General features: G+C 43.2%; 2 protein-coding genes across 4 annotated transcripts in view; one reads left to right on the top strand and one right to left on the bottom strand.

The window, feature by feature from the left end:
• RNF212B (ring finger protein 212B) overlaps positions 1-10,299 on the top strand; it is a 34,026-nt gene extending 23,727 nt beyond the window's left edge. The window contains exons 7-14 of the mRNA XM_033188561.1: positions 480-526; positions 743-785; positions 2,002-2,062; positions 2,450-2,498; positions 6,099-6,138; positions 7,035-7,132; positions 7,770-7,831; positions 9,643-10,299. Of these exons, the coding sequence (XP_033044452.1) occupies positions 480-526; positions 743-785; positions 2,002-2,062; positions 2,450-2,498; positions 6,099-6,138; positions 7,035-7,132; positions 7,770-7,831; positions 9,643-9,711 (469 nt within the window). The 3' untranslated portion in view covers positions 9,712-10,299. The remainder of the gene's footprint in view (positions 1-479; positions 527-742; positions 786-2,001; positions 2,063-2,449; positions 2,499-6,098; positions 6,139-7,034; positions 7,133-7,769; positions 7,832-9,642) is intronic.
• A 1,996-nt stretch (positions 10,300-12,295) lies between these two features.
• The window catches only part of HOMEZ (homeobox and leucine zipper encoding), a 27,401-nt gene continuing 20,591 nt past the window's right edge, over positions 12,296-19,105 (bottom strand). For all 3 annotated transcript variants that reach the window (XM_033188556.1, XM_033188557.1, XM_033188558.1), the window contains one exon: positions 12,296-14,009. In XM_033188556.1, coding sequence (XP_033044447.1) covers positions 12,400-14,009 — 1,610 coding nt within the window. In that variant the 3' untranslated portion in view covers positions 12,296-12,399. The remainder of the gene's footprint in view (positions 14,010-19,105) is intronic.

Genomic DNA, 19,105 nt, shown 5'->3' with positions numbered 1-19,105 from the left:
TCTCAGTTATTCTAGGTATTTTTGTAATCTCAGGATCTAGGAAATATAGACCCAAATATATGCTCGTTGGATGGCATCCTTCTTTCTGGTTATTTTGGGTTTAGTTCTTTTTCTAGTTGATGAGATGAGACTTTTTCTAGTAGATGAGACAATGGAGGGATGTATGAATGGGTGGATAGATGTATGGTTGAGAGTACTTGATAAGGCACTGAGGAGGGAAGAAAGGTGTACTTTAAAGCTTCTATTATAGGCAACACAGAGGTGGAGAAAGCTCCAATTAGGGAGTTGGAAAGCAACAGGTTTTATGTGGAAACTTTGCTTCCATATTTCAGGATGCTACCTATGATACATGAGAGTAAGCAGTTTGTGCTCAGAGAGGAAGCTATTATTTCTATAAACAGTGATCTGATTGATCCTCTAAAGTTGCACTTAACCTCTGCCCAGAGAGATTAGAGCCACCTCTTTTTTTTTCCTTGCAGGTCAACCACACCTCGACCAGTGGGCATTACTTCCCCATCGCAGTCAGGTGGAGAATATTTTTCCCCTAAATATCTGTGTGAGATGAATATCCTTTCCTTATGTAGAAGATGGTTTCCTCTCAGAGACAATAATGTGATCTTCCTAACTTTATGTATAATATGAAAACATTATACCACCAGATAACCACGCACAACAAATTGGCCAGGCAAGGCAGGTGCACGATTGATGGCAACTTTTTATTCTGTGGTTTATTCTCTTTCAGTTACCCCACGACCCAGTTTCCAGCATAGCAGTCAAGTGGTCAGGTAAGCCTACGCAGCAACATTAAAACTGTTGGCAAAAGTTGGAAGATAAAAGAAATATCTAGTTGTAGCTCAGATTGGGACTGATGAAATTTTAGGTCTATGTAGAAGTTTAAAGCTAGGGTTTGTTTTTTTTCCCATGCCAAACTGTATCCAGCTTTATTAAAGATACTATCCATAAACGATCATGGTATTTCAGGCAGGACATGGGCAGACAATCATTAACAGTATACAACAACTTTCAAACTCCCTTCTTCAATGGACTACCAAAAATCAGAAAGCCACTATAAATCCCAATGAAATCTTCATCTCATGCTCTGAACAGGGAAAGTTTAGAGTGAGGGTTGACGTTTCACATTTAGCATATTGTTTAACAACTTTTCACAAGCCAACCCTGACTTTCAGGAAGTGAAATGAAAATGGCAGAATTTATCTGAAGATCTACAATCTAGAAATGGAAACACTGCTCTTTTGACAGATGCCATCTCAGTGACAACACTGGAAAGTCCAGATTGCCTGACAAACTGATAATCAATGACTGGGGGTCAGGTCCCAACAGATGTCTGGGCTTAAGGGAGTTAAGTCTATGCTGAAAGATGGAAAGGGAGAAGAGGACATAAAAACGAATTTGTTTTTTAATACCACAAGACTTTTGTGCTAAGGTGGCCATGTGTGTCAAAGTCAGGGAATCCCTCCTTCTGGGAGCCAAGAGGAAGTCTCTCAGAACTAGAAGGGGAAAGTGTTTTCCTCACATCAATCCAGCTTCGGAGACTTTCTATTAGTGGCATATGCCTCTTCCCCAAAAAACAACAAGTGTTCTGTGTTTTAACAACATATAAAGCTAGGTTTTTTGAGGCTGGGCACAGTAGCTCACGCTTGTAATCCTAGCACTTTGGGAGGCCAAGGCGAGTGGATCACTTGAGGTCAAGAGTTCGAGACCAACCTGGCCAACGTGGTGAAACCCAGTCTCTACTAAAAATACAAAAGTTAGCCAGGCATGGTGGTGCGTGCCTGTAGTCCTAGCTACTTGGGAGGCTGAGGCATGAGAATCACTTGAACCCAGGATGTGGAGGTTGCAGTGAGCTAAGCTTATGCCATTATGCTCCAGCCTGGGCAACAAGGCGAGACTCTGTCTGAAAAACACAAAAACAAAAAAACAACAATAACAAGTAAAACTAGGTTTTTGCCTTTTTTTTTCTTTTTGTTTCACCTTATACAGTCGATCCTCCTCAGCGGAATCTATTCCTTATAGAGAGGCTGGCTTTGGTAGCTTGGGACAAGTAAGTAATGTTCACCTTATCTTTCAGATTGAAGTTTCTAATGCTAAATGAAAGCAAAGGTTTATCAAGAACTTAAATTTATATTGGTTTTGGCATAAATTATCTGATGTCTTACTGGACCCTATTTTCTTCTGGCAATGGACACCTGATGTTAGAAACTGACAGAGAATAAATAGGGGTGGAAATAGTGAAAGTGTTTAAGGACTGAATCAACAATGTCCATAGTGTTCATTTTGGAAGGAGTGAAGTATGGATCTTTCTTAGACTAGTATGCCCACTGTAGTAGAACAATATATGCTTGAATGTGTAGCTATAGATAAATAGGGAATAGGGAAGCCAGATAACTGAGATATATTTATTAATTAATGCTTATTATTTGTCTATCAGGGAGGCAGAGGTCTGCAGGGACGAAGAACTCCCAGAGACTCTTATAATGGTGAGGTGGGGGGGCAAGGGTGTCAGAAATCAACCTACTCTATGCAGAGATCTGCAGATTTCTGGTTTTCTATGCATAATATAATGCCATTTCACTTGTTTTTTTCCAGACAGCGATTCCATGTATCCATACATGTATTACAAATTTTTCAAATAATGATGTTTTTGTTTTCCAACTAATAAGGGGAAAATAAAGATTTGAGTGATAGAAAGTCGTTGAAAACCTCTGGTTAGGAGATGGAGGGTAACTTTTCAGTAAAATTGACTTGGATTTTTTTGAATTGCCACAAGATGGCATTATAAGCTAAGTATAAAAAGAAGGTTCAGAAGATGCCGATTGTTGGCCTGAAGGGTATCTGGCTTCTTTGCTGTGTTTTAAACATAAAAATATTCCAGTGAAGGAATATTTTGGGTCTGCTTACTTAATTTCTTAACTAAAACCCCTTAAAATTATTACTGTTGTTACCATTTTCAAAGGCATTAGCCAGTACCTAAAGAATACGTATCAGAGAGGACTTTCACAAGAAATAATTTGAAATTCCCAAATACCTTTTTTTTAATTCTCCAAATAGTCTCCCACTAAATCTCCCACATTTGAAATCTCCCACTCCTTTGAAAAACATAGATGTTCTAGACAATTTATTTCTCTTAGGTTAGTAACAACAATGTTCTCTTTTTTATTCTGAATTTTAGTAATTTGAGTCTTTTCCTCTTTTTTTTTTTTTTTTTTGGTCAATCATTTCAAAGAATTCGTTCTGTTGAGAGTCTGTATTTTCTATTTTCTGTTTTATTTACTTCTGGTTTAGTTAGTTTCCTTCCCTCTCGTTATTTTGGATTTAGTTCTTTTTCTAGTTTCTTAAGGTGGAAGGTTCGATTATTGATCTGAGATCTTTTTTACTGCTGATGTTTCCAGTCATAAATTTCAGTTACAAGCACTGCTTTCACTGCATCCTATAACATTTGGCATGCTGTGTTTTGTTTTCATTCATTCCAAAGTTTGTTTGTTTGTTTGTTTTTTGAGATGGAGTCTCACTCTGTCACCCAGACTGGAGTGCAGTGGCGCCTTCTCAGCTCACTGACACCTCCACCTCCTGGGTTCAGCCTCCGAAGTAGCTGGGACTACAAGCTCACGCCACCACACTTGGCTAATTTTTGTGTTTTTAGTAGAGACGGGGTTTCACCATGTTGATCAGGCTGGTCTCCAACTCCTCACTTCAGGTGATCTGCCCACCTCAGCCTCCCAAAGTGCTGGGATTAGAGGCATGAGCCACCACGCCCAATCCCATTCCAAAGTATTTTTTAATGTCCCTCGTGATTTTTGTTTTTTGGACCCATTGGTTGTTTATCAATGTGTTGTTTAATATCTACATATATGTTAAGTTCCCAAATTTCCTCCTGTTATAGATTTTGACTTTCAGTAATTTAAATCCTTTTAAATTTATGACATAACATGTGGTCTATCCTGGAGAATGCTCCATGTGTATGTGGGAAGAATGTATATTCTACTATTTTTGGGTGGTGTATTCTATAGAGTCTGCTAGGTTTAGTTAGTATATTGTGTTGCTCAATTAGTACGCTTCTGTTTCCTTTCCTTGCTGATCCAGTCCAGTTGTTCTGTCCATTATTGAAAGTGGGGTATTAAAGTCAACAACTATTATTGTGGTTTTTGGTTTTTTGTTTTCTTGTTTTTTTGAGACAGAGTCTCGCTCTGTTGCTGATGCTGGAGTGTAGTGGCACAATTGTGGCTCACTGCAGCCTCCACCTCCCACGCTCAAGCAATAGTCCCACTTCAGCTAGAACTGAGTAGCTAGAACAAAAGGCATGTGCCACCACACCTGGCTAGATTTTTTATTTCAATTTTCATGTCTTTGTAGAGATGAGGTCTGCCTGTTCTGCTCTGGCTGGTCTCAAATTCCTGGGCTCAAGCGATACTCCTGCCTCAGGTCCCAAAGTGCTGGGGTTATAGGCATGAGCAACCATGCCAGTCCTTATTATTGTCAAATTGTCTTATTTTCTCTTCAATTCTCAATTTTTGCTTAATGTATTTTAGGACTGTACTGTTAGATGCATATATAAATGTTTCTCTTCTTGATAAATGGACCCATTTATCATTATTTAATGCCTTTGTCTCTTGTAACAATTTTTTTTTTTTTTGAGACAGAGTCTCACTCTCCTCTTGGCTGGAGTGCAGTGGCAAAATCTCGGCTCACTGCAACCTCCTCCTCCTAGCTTCAAGCAATTCTCGTGCCTCAGACTATTGAGTAGCTGGGGTTACAGGCATGTGCCACCACGCCTGGCTAATTTTTGTATTTTTAGTAGAGATGAGGTTTCACCATGTTGGCTAGGCTGGTCTCGAACTCCTGGCCTCAAGTGATCTGCCCGCTTTGGCCTCCCAAAGTGCTGGGATTACAGGCATGAGCCACGATGCCCGGCCCAACAATTTTGTCTTAAAGTCTATTTTGTCTGATATTAGTATAGTCACTCTTTTGTTCACTGTTTTTTGCATGGAATATATTTTTTCATCCTTCTCCTTTCAACCTATATGCATCTTTGAATCCAAAGTGAGTCTCTTGTAGACTGTGTATAGTTGGACTTGTTTTTTCTTTCATCTGTTCTGCCAGTTTCTGCCTTTTAATTCATTTACATTTAATGTAATTACAGATAAGGAAGGACTGACTTCTGCATTTTGTTATTTGTTTTCTATATGTCATGCTTTTTGATTAGCCTTTTGTTTGTCCCAGCTGATATTTATCTCCTTAGGCAGCCAAACAAGTGCTTCTAATTGTTTTCAACAGACTGGAGAAAGGTTTTTCTGCACTTGGTAAGCTCTGAGCTCCAAGTCCTGGTGAACTTGAGCTCCAAATCTTGGTGCTGTCAAATAAAGACAACCTTGAAAGTGGGGTCTTCCGGGGAACCACTAGACAGGTCAAATAATAACAATTCTCTGGGAATGAGTCCTTCAAAAACTCCAACCCTGTTCCATCCCCTCTAGTGACTGCCAGACTGTTGGTTTTCACCATGAGTGTGCCCTGTTGGTTTTCAAGGCTACCATGGAGCCAGAGAAGGAGAAATGGCAATAAAGCAAGTTAAAATGCCACAAACCTTGCTGTTTTTACTAACATTCTGCTATTTTTCTTGAATAAACATTCTCCAGATTACTACAAGTCCTTTGTTAATTCCCAGATTTCTGAAGAAGTTGATTCTGACCATTATGCCAATTTTCTCATTGCTTTTATGGAGGAGGAAATTTTTGGAGGTCTTTGCTCTGCCATTTTTGTTGATGTCACTCATAACTAATTTTTGTCTTTACCCATTCTTTCTGGTGATTTCCATCTTAGAGGGGAAGCCAAGGCACAGATACATTAGAGCACATGAAGGCAGTGAGGGATCTCAGTCCACAGACTCATGAAAGGGAGAGGAAAGCACCTATAAGAGATACTGCTATGTGATTTGTGAGCTTTTTCACTTGGCATTAGCCCCCAACCCTAACGTATATACTAAAAATCTTTTATCTCCATTTCCTTTGCCCTGGCCCCAAGTATACCTGAATCTCTTCTTCAGTTCATGGATGATCTCACAGGCTTATTTTTATGCTTTCCAGAAACCCCTTCACCAGCTTCAACTCACAGCCTATCTTACAGGTGAGTAACACTGTGCTTCCTTTTTCTTGGGATGTGTTCATACTTAAACTCTGCCAGCAGGCTTGGTGCAGTGGCTCACGCCTGTAATCCCAGCACTTTGGGAGGCTGGGGAGGGTGGATCACGTGAGGTCAGGAGTTCGAGACCAGCATGGCCAACATGGCGAAACCCTGTCTCTACTAAAAGTACAAAAATTAGCTGGGAGTGGTGGCAAATGCCTGTAATCCCAGCTACTCAGGAGGCTGAGGCAGGAGAATTGCTGAATCCGGGAGGTGGAGGTTGCAGTGAGCTGAGATAGTATCACTGCCCTGCAGCCTGGGTGACAGAGTGAGACAATGTCTCAAAAAAACAAACAAAAAAAACAAAACTCTGCCAGCAGTCCTAGGGTTACTTCTCCACTGGCTTGTACCACTGAAGTTTATAATGTGCCTTATAAGCAAAAAGGAAGTTGGATAGCACTGTGTTTAATATACATCCAAATTACTGTATTTTGGCCAGGTAGTGGCTCCCACCTGTAATTCCAGCACTTAGGGAGCCCAAGGTGGGAGGATTGTTTAAGCCCAGGTGTTGGAGACCAGCCTGAGCAACAAAGTGAGACCTAATTACCCGGGCTTAGTGGGTGTATGCTGGTGGTCCCCACTACTTGGGAGGCTAAGACGGGAGGATTGCTTGAGTTTAGGAAGTCAAGGCTGCAGTGAGCCATGATCATACTACTGCACTCCAACCTGGGTAACAGAGTGAGACCCTATCTCCAAAAACAAAAAAATTATCCTCAGTTGCAAGCAGGGGATTTTTTTCCTCTCTGGCCTAACTGTATAGGCTCTTCCATTACATATGCTTTTTATTTTTACTTTTACCTTTCCTTTTCTCTGCTGATGCTTTTATTTCCTTTCCTTAGACCTTCATCTGCCTCCTCTGGACAGGGGATTTTTTCTTTCAGACCATCCCCAAATGGGCATTCAGGCCACACAAGAGTCCTCACCCCTAACAATTTTGGTAAGTTAAATAACATTTCTAAAGGAATGGAGCTTCAACTATAGACACATATACTAAACTGAAGATTTTCAAGATGACAAGATATTGAAGTTTGCCTCCCAAAGAGCATTGTCTGTAGTTGGCTCCTTAATATTCTTTAAGAGCCATCCCATTTTCTTCAGAGTGAAGGGAAACTCTGGGTTTTGCCTGATTAGCACTCATCCTGTCATCAGTCAAGTCCTACTGTTTAGCCAGAAGGTTGGCCTATAGGATTAAACTGGCTTCTCAAAAGTCCCTATATTGAAAATGGTGGGCACTTAGTTCTGAGGATTATAAGGCCAATATCCATTCTTTTCCGCATCTTTTTCAGTAAAGGTGGTACCACCAGTCCGCTTGTTAAGAGGCTGCCATCTTCCATAGCTCACCTAAATCTTTATATTGCCTGTCTTTCCACTCATAGTTAAATCTCAGACCTCTGCCAGTACCTGGTCCTCACAGGAAAAGAACAGACTTTATAACCCATTTCTTAAATTAATAATTGTGTTTCCCTTCTGAGTAGTGTTCCTTTAAGAACTACCTCGTTACCCTGACCCACAAGTAACACCGCTGAGAAACTGCCCAAGGAAGTCATCTTTCACTGTTCCATTCTGTCCTTCAGCTCAGAGGGAGAGCAGAACCACACTAGAGAGTCTTCCTAGTTTCCAGCTTCCAGTCCTGCAGGTGAGACCTGGCTAGTCTAACTTGTCTGTGCATAAAATCTCACATGGTTAGGCCTGCACACTAAATGCCTCAGGGTAGTGGAATATAACCAGTGAAGAATGACATGGGTTTCAACTCTGGTAACTGTATATTCACAACCTTCCAGAATGGTCTCAATTCCAGATTTTATCCTACTGTTAGATTAGCTTCCTGGTTTGGGGTTTTAAAATGAAGTCACATGGTAGTGAGAGGCTTTAAAGTGAGAGGTCTTGGCCAGGGTGAAATAAGTGTGGACACACTGCCATTTTCAGTAGTTCCACAATAAAGTGTTTTCTATGAAATGTATCTTTTGGGTAGAGGTACTACTTGAACTAGGAAAAACCACATTTACTTCTCCAGAGACAGCTAGAGTAATATTTTGTAAATTTATGGGACTATGATTCTGATTCCAGTAACAAAAGGAAAAGGGCATGGTAACAAGGAGAGGTTGTAAAGAGTTCTGTTAAATGAAAAGTCACCGGGGGTGGTGGCTCACGCCAATAATCTCAGCACTTTGGGAGGCCGAGGCGGGTGGATAACCTGAGGTCAGGAGTTAGAGACCAGCCTGACCAATATGGTAAAACCCCATCTCTACTGAAAATACAAAAATTAGCTGGGTGCGGTGGCAGGCACCTGTAATCTCAGCTACACGAGAGGCTGAGACAGGAGAACTGCTTGAACCTGGGGGGCGGAGGTTGCAGTGAGCTGAGATCATGCCACTGCACTCCAGTGCCTGGGTAAACAGAGCGAGACTCCATCTCAAAAATAAATTAAAAAAAAAAAAAAAATCTAGTCTTGCCTTTTTTTTTTTTTTTAAATGGCTTGGATTTTGAGCATATTTAGGCCCTTTTTTCACTCCAAGCTCCTGGTGTCCCCAGGGACAGTTCCTTCATACTAAGGTAGGTATATATTTTGCTCCCATATTCCAAGATGCCCTTTATTTTCATCAGTAAGAAATTAGGGTCTCAGCCTTAAGAGGCAACACTGGGGAAATAACAGTCCTCCCTAAGATCCTCACAAATGGGGGGATTAACCTACAGATGAAAAAATACTTAAAAGCTCAATAAACCGTCTACAGATATTTGGCCCCTAATTGGATCTTGACTGAAACAAGCTGTAGAAAAAAAAAAAATTCATGAGACAGTTTAACAAAATTATCTATTGGACATTTGATATTAACTAATTGTTAATATTGGGGAGTTTTTGGTATGATATTGTAGTTATGTTTTTAAAAATAGCCATTCTCTTTTATACATACATACTAAAGTATTTATGGATGAAAAGTCAAATGATGTCTGGGGTTTGTATCCCTAATTTAGTAGGGAGGGACAGTGGAAGAGTAGAAATAAAAGATTGGCCATGAATTATTTGTTAAAGATGGACAAGGGGCACATGAGTTCATTATACTATTCTATATATTGTTTGAAAATGTGAAGAAATTTTAAAGTTATTGAAGGAAATGCCACCTCCTCAGAGGCCTAAGAACTCTGCCTCCCTGGTAGTCATCTCTGGGTGTGGTAATCATATGTCCCAGATTTTCCAAAATAGTTTAATTTTCAAATATTCATCCTTATTATTATCACCATAACCACTGAAATGTTCCAGAGACTGTCACACTAGATGTAGCAAATCCTAGTTTGGAAAAGTTAGTTATCATGCAATGAAGAAAATTATGGGGAAGCAAAAGCAGTGGTGTCTGTCTTGATAAGCTTCATACAATGGGTTCAGAGAGACTTTCTTGCCCTTTTTGTTGTTATAAACACCCACATCTACCTTTTTGTCCTCTGCTGCAGACTCTCTACCAACAACAGAGGCAGATGGGATTACCCAGTGGGAGAGAAGCATGGACCACTTCCAGATAGATCATCTTCAAGGTCTGATCTATACATACTACTGAAGGATGGACTGTAGCTTTCAGTACCCATTGGGGTGATGGTCCCGGAAAATTTATCCCTGCATTGTTTCCTAGTTTCACTCTGTACCTTATGCTCCCTCCATCTTTACCCTATTCACCCTTATCACCTCCCAGGACAGTGGTCAGGTCTTACAAAAGGCTAGTGCTTCAGGAAGATGTTTATATCTCTTCCAGAAGAACTTGGTAGCTCCCCTCATTTCCTACAATTTGAAACAAAGGTCATAAAAATAATTATTGGCATCATGCTTGGTTGGGAGTTGGGAATGGGGATTGTGATGGATCATATACTTATCACTGTTTCATTTCTGGATTTCATTTTTAGCTATGGATATACTGTCACATTGCCAATGTTAACAAGTAACATCTCTGTTCTTTGTCCTTATTGTACTTTTTCTATTCGCCTATTGTTTCCTCTATGCTTAGTTACTATTAAATGCTAATTTTCTTTTCTATTGAAAACAACTGTTGGAGACACTGATTTTCAGTTTAGTATATAGATAGTAAAATTAAGATGACACCCTTTTATTGCTACAATTCTATCACTATTACAAGTTCTAGAATGGTGGAATGGGCAAACACTACCACTGAGATCAAACATGTATTCTACTTTGGGTACTAAAAGGCAGAAATGAGGAATTAAATAGGTTAGCCACTCACAAGTTGGCCTTAAGCAAAAATACTGGGAAAACAGAAAATAGCAGGCATCTGCCAGAAATAAATTAGCTCTTGGGAATGACCTTGTATCTGAACTAGGATCCCCATACCCTTTCTAGTACTCTGAATTTATTTTAAAGGCATTTCTAGACACCTTCTCTTTTAGGCAAGAACCTGTCCTGTAGCAAATGGAGTTACCTCCAAGATTGTATCTCTGTTACTCCTGAAGCCTCAGAAATTTCAGTCATTATCATTTGATGGCTGAGAAACAACCTGGCTAGTGACAGATGCTGAACTACTTCCTTTTAAAGTTTTTATTCTTCTGTTAATTTACCTCAATAAGTCTTGCCCCTCCAAACAATAAATTAAAAGTATGCTGAGTTAGAATGTTAATGGATTTGGTTCCATTAATCTCTAAACCATAGGAGTGGCAAAGTGGATGAGAGAGAAACAATTTTATTTTTGGCCTTTTTATTATTATTCTAGCATTTTAGGGCTTCCACTCTTTTATTTTTAGATGGTTAACTCATTGATGATACCTATTTGCCATATAGCTGATCCCAACTGATGAAAACCATTCTAAAACATTAATAATTAGTTCACTTAAAGACGACAGTCCCTCTGTCCCTAAGACAGATCCTATAAAAAGAGGGAAAAAGTCTCTTTTTCCGAAACAAATTGACAGCCAAAAGATGAAAAATTAGTCTCTGTCAAGTTGGACAGGAGGTAGTTATCAGGTTTGTAAAACCAAACCTGGAACCTACCTCCACTGCCCTTCAACAAGGGGAAACTATTCCCTCTCTTACACCCCTTTGTAACACAATTCTACTTTTTAAAACGACATCTTTCCTAATTACCACCTCCAATAAATATCCATTCTAAATTATTCTCCACCCAATTATTAAAGTTTTTCACAAGCTCGGTGGGGGAAGATTTACCCTGAGACAAACAGTGAACAGAGTGAGGATTTTGGAAAGACAGAAAAAGCTACAAAGCAAAGTGGTCCCAGCATAAGAACTGAAAATAGCCGGGCACGGTGGCTCACGCCTGTAATCCCAGCACTTTGGGAGACTGAGCCGGGCAGATCACGAGGTCAGGAGATCGAGACCATCCTGGCTAACACGGTGAAACCCCATCTCTACTAAAAATATTTAAAAATTAGCCGGGTATGGTGGTGGGCGCCTGTAGTCCCAGCTATTCGGGAGGCTGAGGCAGGAGAATGGCATAAACCCGGGAGGCAGAGCTTACAGTGAGCCGAGATCGCGTCACTGCACTCCAGCCTGGGTGACAGAGCAAGACTCCATCTCAAAAAAAAAAAAAACAAAACAAAACCGAAAATATTCTGCCACCTGTGATTTAGTCATGAAGCAGGTGAAATAGTCAAGTTGGTATGAGGAAAAGGAAATATTAATATTTGTGATGAGATTGGGACTTATTGAGAATCTTGGTTGTCTAGGAAATGATCAGTTATTAAGAAAAAAATTAAGAGTCAGTTGCATCATGCACAGACTTGTGCTCAGAAAAGGGGTGCAGGGTAGCCTTATATTCCAGGTAAGATAGTGGGATTGGGGATACACTGGAATCATCAATCAAATCAGAATCCTTTACTCCTCCTTTCCAGTCCTCCTGGAGAGGTGGAGCCAATGTCTGGCCTCTCTATAGTACACTAAGGGAAAAGAACAGCAGACACGAGGAGAGCAGGAGCAGTTTCCCAGCCCATGGTTTCCCCAGATCCTTAGCACTCTCTACACTAAGGTTAGAGCTCTGGATTTCTGCTGATCCAATCCCAGCCTTACTTAGTGCCCTATGGTCATTCTCCCTGGTCCACCCTCACTATATTCCCCTGCCACCCACCCTGAAGAACACAAAGCTTTTTCGTTCTCTGCCACAAGGTAATTTTAAAAATGTGGTTTCTTTGTTTAAACAGTTACTAAGTTGGTTCATCTTTTAATAACAGACCTCCCCTCCCCCAGCTCCCCACTCAGTCTTGTATGATCACATCATCATCATCATCATCATCTTCCTCCTCCTCCTCTTCTTCCTCATCACCTTCTAGCAATTCTTCCTCCTCCTCTTCCTCTTCTTCATCTAGACAAACTACCACCTCAGCTGGCTGAGGTAATCGAGAGTCAAACCAATCCAGTACCTGCTGGGTGCTAAGCCGTGATGCCTGACTCAATTGAGGGATATCAGTTTCCTGTAGCTGTTGGTGGGCTGCCCAGTACCTCTCCAAGGGTTGTATATCCGGTGGGGGTGGAGGGATCGGCAGAGGTGGTGTCTCAGCCCTTTCATTCAAGGAGCGGGTTGATGGTGGTGGTGTAGGAATTGCTAGGTCTTGGAAACTAGGGGCACCAGGTACTGCGTTGTCCCGAAACCATTTTAGTTGCCCATGCTTCAAGGCATAACGTGTGTCACCAAACCACTGAATGATCTCAGGCCGAGGTAAACCAGTGATCTGTTCTAACTTTTGGTAATCCTCACGCCGTGCCCATTGGCACTGTAAAAAAAAGGATTTGAGGATAGCCAGCTGCTCTTTGGTTTTGCGCTTGGTCTTTCGCTGGCGTTGCATATCTGGGGAAAGGTACTCTGTGGGGCCAACCCTACCTGGTACTGAATTATGCCGTAGCCCTTGGGGCCAGGCTGGTTCCAGATGTGGGGGTAATGCCTGTTCACTGGGTGACACTGACTGTGGGATACAGCCTAATGGCTGGAGGGGTTTAGAGGTGGCAGTAGCTCCATTAGCCAGTACCTGGAAAGAAGAAGAAGAGGTAGAGGAAGAAGAGGGAGTAACACTAGATGCTGACTCCTCCTTACAACTACTGGCAATTAATGCAATTGGTGGGGGTTTATCCCGAGCTTGTGGTGGGGGGACGGTTGTGGAGTGGTTCCAGGAAGCAGTACCTATGCCATGTGACTGGTTGGGACCCCTGCCTGCCTGCTCCTTTGAGAAGCCACTGCTTTGACGATGTTGCCAAAAATCTGATTGGTGGGGGAATGCTCCACTGCCAGGTGTCATCAGGGACTCCTTTAATTTCTGGTGACTCTGTGGCAGTGGTGGCATCTGAGAGGACTCCTCAGGCTCTACCTTCAATCCTTTCGTCTGGGTGGGCTTGCTAAGAGACGGAGGACCTATTCCAATACCAACTTGTTCTGGAGCTGGCATTGGAGGAGGAGGCACCTCCTCTGGGGGCCGTCCTGCATGATGAGTAAAAGAGAGAAGGGATTTGAAATGGAGTTGGTCCCGACGGTAGACTACTCGGGCTCGAGTCTCTTCTATTTCTTCAGATGACCAGCTAATACCACAGCGGAGGCGCTGGGCCATAAACCAAGTCTTGACTTTCTCCATCTGCAACCCATAACGTAGGCAGAGAAGGGCAATGTCTGCTAGGCTGGGATAGGGAAAGTAGCTGAAGGTTTTTAGCAGGTGTTCATTGCTGTCTAGCTCACTGGTCTGGGCTGCTTGGGTCCACACAAGCTGTAGCTCCTCAGAGATTGGAGGGAGGCAGATGAGCCCCGCTGGTGAACTACTGAGACCGCTGGCCTCTTTATTAGGAGGCATGGTGCTTTCTGATTTGTGCCCTTCAGAGATAGCTGTAATAAGAAAAGAAACAGCTCAATCACTGGGTCTCCTCTTCTGACACATTGCTCAATTTCTACCAAACTAACTGCTGGACACCAAAACAATTAAGTTTCTATTTGTATCATGTTGTATTGCTTTTTAAGTGCTTCAACAGTTTCTTATTTAATTTTCATAAACAAGTCATCAGACCCTGCTTTAATTCCCATTTTCTGTGGACTAAAGTCCATAGATGTTAAATTACTCCAAGTCACATGACTGGTGAGTGTTGTTCCAAGAAAAAAATCTGTTTTTAAAGCCAGCCATGGTGGCTCATACCTATAATCCCAGCACTTCGGGAGGCCTAGGTGGGAGGGATTGCTTGAGCCGAAGGGTTTGAGACCAGCCTGGGCAACACGGTGAGACTACAAAAAATTTAAAAATCAGCTGGGCATGGTGGTTCATGCCTGTAGTCCCAACAACTTGGGAGGCTGAGGCAGGAGGACTGCTTGAGCCTGGGAGGTCGAGGCTGCAGTAAGCTATGCTTGCACCACTGCACTCCAGCCTGGGTGACAGAGTGAGACCCTATCTAAAACAAACAAAAAAAGGCCGGGTATGGTGGCTCATGCCTGTAATCCTAGCACTTTGGGAGACCAAGGCGGGAGGACCACAAGGTCAGGAGATCGAGACCATCCTGCCCAACATGGTGAAACCCCGTCTCTACTAAAAATACAAAAATTAGCTGGGCATGGTGGTGAGCGCCTATAATCCCAGCTACTCAGGAGGCTGAGGCAGGAGAATCATCTGAATCCAGGAGGCGGAGGTTGCAGTGAGCCGAGATCAGTGCTATTGCACTCCAATCCAGCCTGGGTCACAGGGCAAGACTCCATCTCAAAAAAAAAAAAAAAAAAAAAATCTGTCTTTAGAGGTTAAGAAGGAAAACTGATCCTGATATAGCTTTTTTTAGTGTGTGTGTGTGTGTGTGTGTGTGTGTGTGTGTGTGTGTTTGAGACTGAGTCTCACTCTGTTGCCAGGCTGGAGTGCAGTGGCACTATCTTGGCTCACTGCAACCTCCACTCCCGGGTTTAAGCAATTCTCTGCCTCAGCATTCCGAGTAGCTGGGATTACATGTGCCCACCACCATGCCTGGCTACTTTTTGTATTTTTAGTAGAGACGGGGTTTCACCATCTTGGCCAGGCTGGTCTTGAACTCCTGACCTCGTGATCCACCGGCCTCTGGCCTCCCAAAGTGCTGGGATTACAGGCATGAGTCACCACAGCCAGCTGGTAGGTTTTTTTTTGTTTTTTGTTTTTTTAGAGAGAATATTGCTCTGTCACCCAGGCCACCCAGGCTGGAGTGCAGTGGCACCATCATAGCTCTGATACAGCCTTCATCTTTCCTATTCAAACCCACTTCTAGAAGCTATCCACCAACTCTCACCTTCTAAATTCATGGAACAAGAATCACACAGTGAAGACTCAACCACAAAAACAAGAGGAGCAGTAATTTCAACTTGTTTGTGTGTGTGTGTGCATTTTTGTTTTTGTTTTTTCAAGAGACAGGGTCTCACTCTGTTGTATAGGCTGGAGTGCGGCGGCATGATCATGGCTCATTGCAGCTTTGAACTCTTAGGCTCAAGCAATCCTCCCACCTCAGCCTCCCAAGTAGCTAGGACTACAGGTATATGCAGCCATATCTGGCTAATTTTAAAATTTTTTGTAGACAGGGTCTCACTATGTTGCCTAGGCTGGTCTCAAACTCCTAGCCTCAAGTGATCCTCCCACCTCAGCCTCCCAAAGTGCTGAGATTACTGGAGTGAGCCACTGCACCTGGCCCTGAGAACTGTTTTTTTGGTTTTGTTTTGTTTTGTTTTTTTGAGCAGGGTCTCGCTCTGTTGCTTAGACTGGAGTGCAGTGACATGATCTCGGCTCACTGCAGCCTCTGCCTCCTGGGTTCAAGTGATTCTTGTGCCTCAACCTCCCGAGTAGGTGGGACTACAGGTGTGTGCCACCATGCCCTGCTACATTTTGTATTTTTAGTAGAGACGAGGTTTCACCATGTTAACCAGGCTGGTCTCGAACTCCTAACCTCAAGTGATCCACTGGCCTCAGCCTCCCAAAGTGCTGGGATTACAGGCCTGAGCCACGGCGCTTGGCCAGAACTGTTAATAACTATTTTTTTTTTTTTTTTTGAGACAGAGTCTTTTGTCACCCAGGCTGGTGTGCAGTGGTGCGATCTTGGCTCATTGCAACCTCCACCTCCCAGGTTCAAGCAATTCTCCTGCCTCAGCCTCCCAAGTAGCTGGAATTACAAGCATGCACCATGATGCCCAGCTAATTTTTGTATTTTTAGTAGAGACGAGGTTTCACTATTGTTATAAATAAGGTTTCGGTGCCACAAAAGAAATAGCAATCGAATATAAAATTTTTGTTTTTTTTTCTTCTCAGCAGGGCAATTTACTTCTATAGAAGGGTGCGCCCTCACAGATGGAGTAATGGTGAGCACACACCTGGACAAGGGAGGAGAAGGGGTTCTTATCCCTGACACACGTGGCCCCTGCTGCTGTCATTCCCCTATTGGCTAGGGTTAGACCACACAGACTAAACTAATTTCGATTGGCTAATTTAAAGAGAGTGACCGGGTGAGTGGTTTGGTTATGGCAGAGCAGGAAATCGGAATGAGTCAGGGTGGAGAATGAGTCAGGGTGGAGAATGAGTGAGGGTGGAGCAGGTAATCGGAATGAGTCAGGGTGGAGCAGGTAATCAGAATGAGTCAGGATGGAGCAGGTAATCGGAATGAGTCAGGGTGGAGCAGGTAATCGAAATGAGTTAGGGTGGAGCAGGCAATCAGAATGGGTCAGGGTGGAATAGGTGATCGAAAAAGGTTGCTTTACAAGGAAGTTAAGTTTAAAAGTAGAAGGCAAACAATTGAACATACTGACATATTGATTCTTTGAAGAGAAATTTAGAACTCCTATCTAATGCTCTGTTGGCCAGGCTGGTCTCGAACTCCTGACCTCAGGTGATTCACCTGCCTCGGCCTCCTAAAGTGCTGGGATTACAGACAAGAGCCACTGCGCCCGGCCACTATTTTTTTTTTTTTTTTTTTTTTTTTGAGACAGAGTCTTGCTCTGTCACTCAGGCTGGAATGCAGTGGCTGGATCTCAGCTCACTGCAAGCTCCGCCTCCCAGGTTTACGCCATTCTCCTGCCTCAGCCTCCCGAGTAGCTGGGACTACAGGCGCCTGCCACCTCGCCCGGCTAGTTTTTTGTATTTTTTTTAGTAGAGACGGGGTTTCACCGTGTTAGCCAGGATGGTCTTGATCTCCTGACCTCATGATCCGCCCGTCTCGGCCTCCCAAAGTGCTGGGATTACAGGCTTGAGCCACCGCGCCCGGCCTACTATTTTTTTTTTAGAGACAAGGTCTTGTTGTTACCTAGGCTGGTGTGCTATGCATAGGTGCAATGATAATGCACTACAGCCTCGAATTCCTGGGATCAAGTGACCTTCCTGCCTCAGCCTCCTGAGTAGTTGGAACTACAGGTGCACACCATTGTCCCTGGCTTGTTACTAACTCTTTGGCTGCTAACAATTTATAATTATATTTAGAATGTGGAGCAATAGATTGGGAATACAACTGATGAATATCTGGAAGGTAGGACAGCACTGTCCTCTGCCCAGCCCCCCTTTTCTCTTTCCCTTCTTGGTGGTGGAGTGTTGGGGGAAGGTGATTGACAGTACCTTTAAGCTCTAAGCCCAAATCTCATAGCTTTCTTTTTTCCATCTCTTGGTTGGATGAGAGATATGGGTCAGAGATCTGGGATAAATGAGGCTCACTCCCCTACCCCTTTATATCATGTGAAAATGGAGAGGGGAACGTTTCCTCCTCCAAGTCAGCCTTGGAACAAAGGTTATCCCCTCCCCCAGCCTTTGTCTCTTCCAACAGCTCAGCTTCTCCCCAGGGAGCCCAGAGAGCTCCCTCAGTCACTAACAGCCCCCTCTACACAGGGCAGAAGGTCTCCTGTGCTTATCTTTTCAGCCCAGCTTTCTCCTCAAGACCAGGTGGATAGGCTCATTATAAATTGTAAGCAGGTCCTGCAAGCTACCCAGCAGCACACTGCTCCCAGGGTTATGGGTATGGGGACTGCAGGCATAGCCCTTGACTGTGCTTCTTTCCTGAAATAACTGCTCAGTTATTTCCCAGAATATTCTGTTGACAATTTTTAACTCAGCTTCCTGTGTGGGCACTAGAGACCCTTTAACATATCCATCACCCTTTACTCTTAGGGGAATCCCATCTGTTTTTATTTTATTTTATTTGGAGGCGGAGTCTTGCTCTGTCACCAGGCTGGAATGCAGTGGCTTGATCTCTACTCACTGCAACCTCTGCCTCCCGGGTTCAAGTGATTCTCCTGCCTCAGCCTCCTGAGTAGCTGGGACTACAGGCACGTGCCACCACGCCCAGCTAATTTTTTGTATTTTAGTAGAGACAGGGTTTCACCATGTTGGCCAGGATGGTCTTGATCTCCTGACCTCGTGATCTGCCTGCCTCAGCCTCCCAAAGTGCTGGAATTTCAGGCATGAAACACTGGGCCCAGCCTTCCATCTGTGTTTTTAAGTATTACTCCTGATCTGCTAAAGATAGGACAGGATTCCTATGTAAATGCTACATGATGAATTGCAAAAATAAACCTCAAGTCCATAAATTTAGAGCAATGTGGCAGCAAGGATGGTACACCATGATTTTTAAAATTCAGAAACATTTTAATATGTGTCACCATTTCCTTTTAACAAGCAAATCTAACCAACTGAGGCCATGCAGACCTGAAAGCAATATTGCTTGAAGAGCCCCTTAAGAGGGTCAATGGTTTGGAAGGCCGAGGCGGGTAGATAACGAGGTCAGGAGATCGAGACCATCCTGGCTAACCGGGTGAAACCCCATTGCTACTAAAAAAAAAAATACAAAAAAAACTAGCCGGGCGAGGTGGCGGGCGCCTGTAGTCCCAGCTGCTCTGGAGGCTGAGGCAGGAGAATGGCGTGCACCCGGGAAGTGGAGCTTGCAGTGAGCTGAGAACTGGCCACTGCACTCCAGCCTGGGCAACAGAGCGAGACTCCGTCTCAAAAAAAAAAA

This window comes from Trachypithecus francoisi, unplaced genomic scaffold, assembly GCF_009764315.1.
Source record: "Trachypithecus francoisi isolate TF-2019V2 unplaced genomic scaffold, Tfra_2.0 Lachesis_group3, whole genome shotgun sequence".
NCBI lineage: Eukaryota > Metazoa > Chordata > Mammalia > Primates > Cercopithecidae > Trachypithecus > Trachypithecus francoisi.
This window is presented reverse-complemented; position numbering and strand designations above follow the sequence as displayed.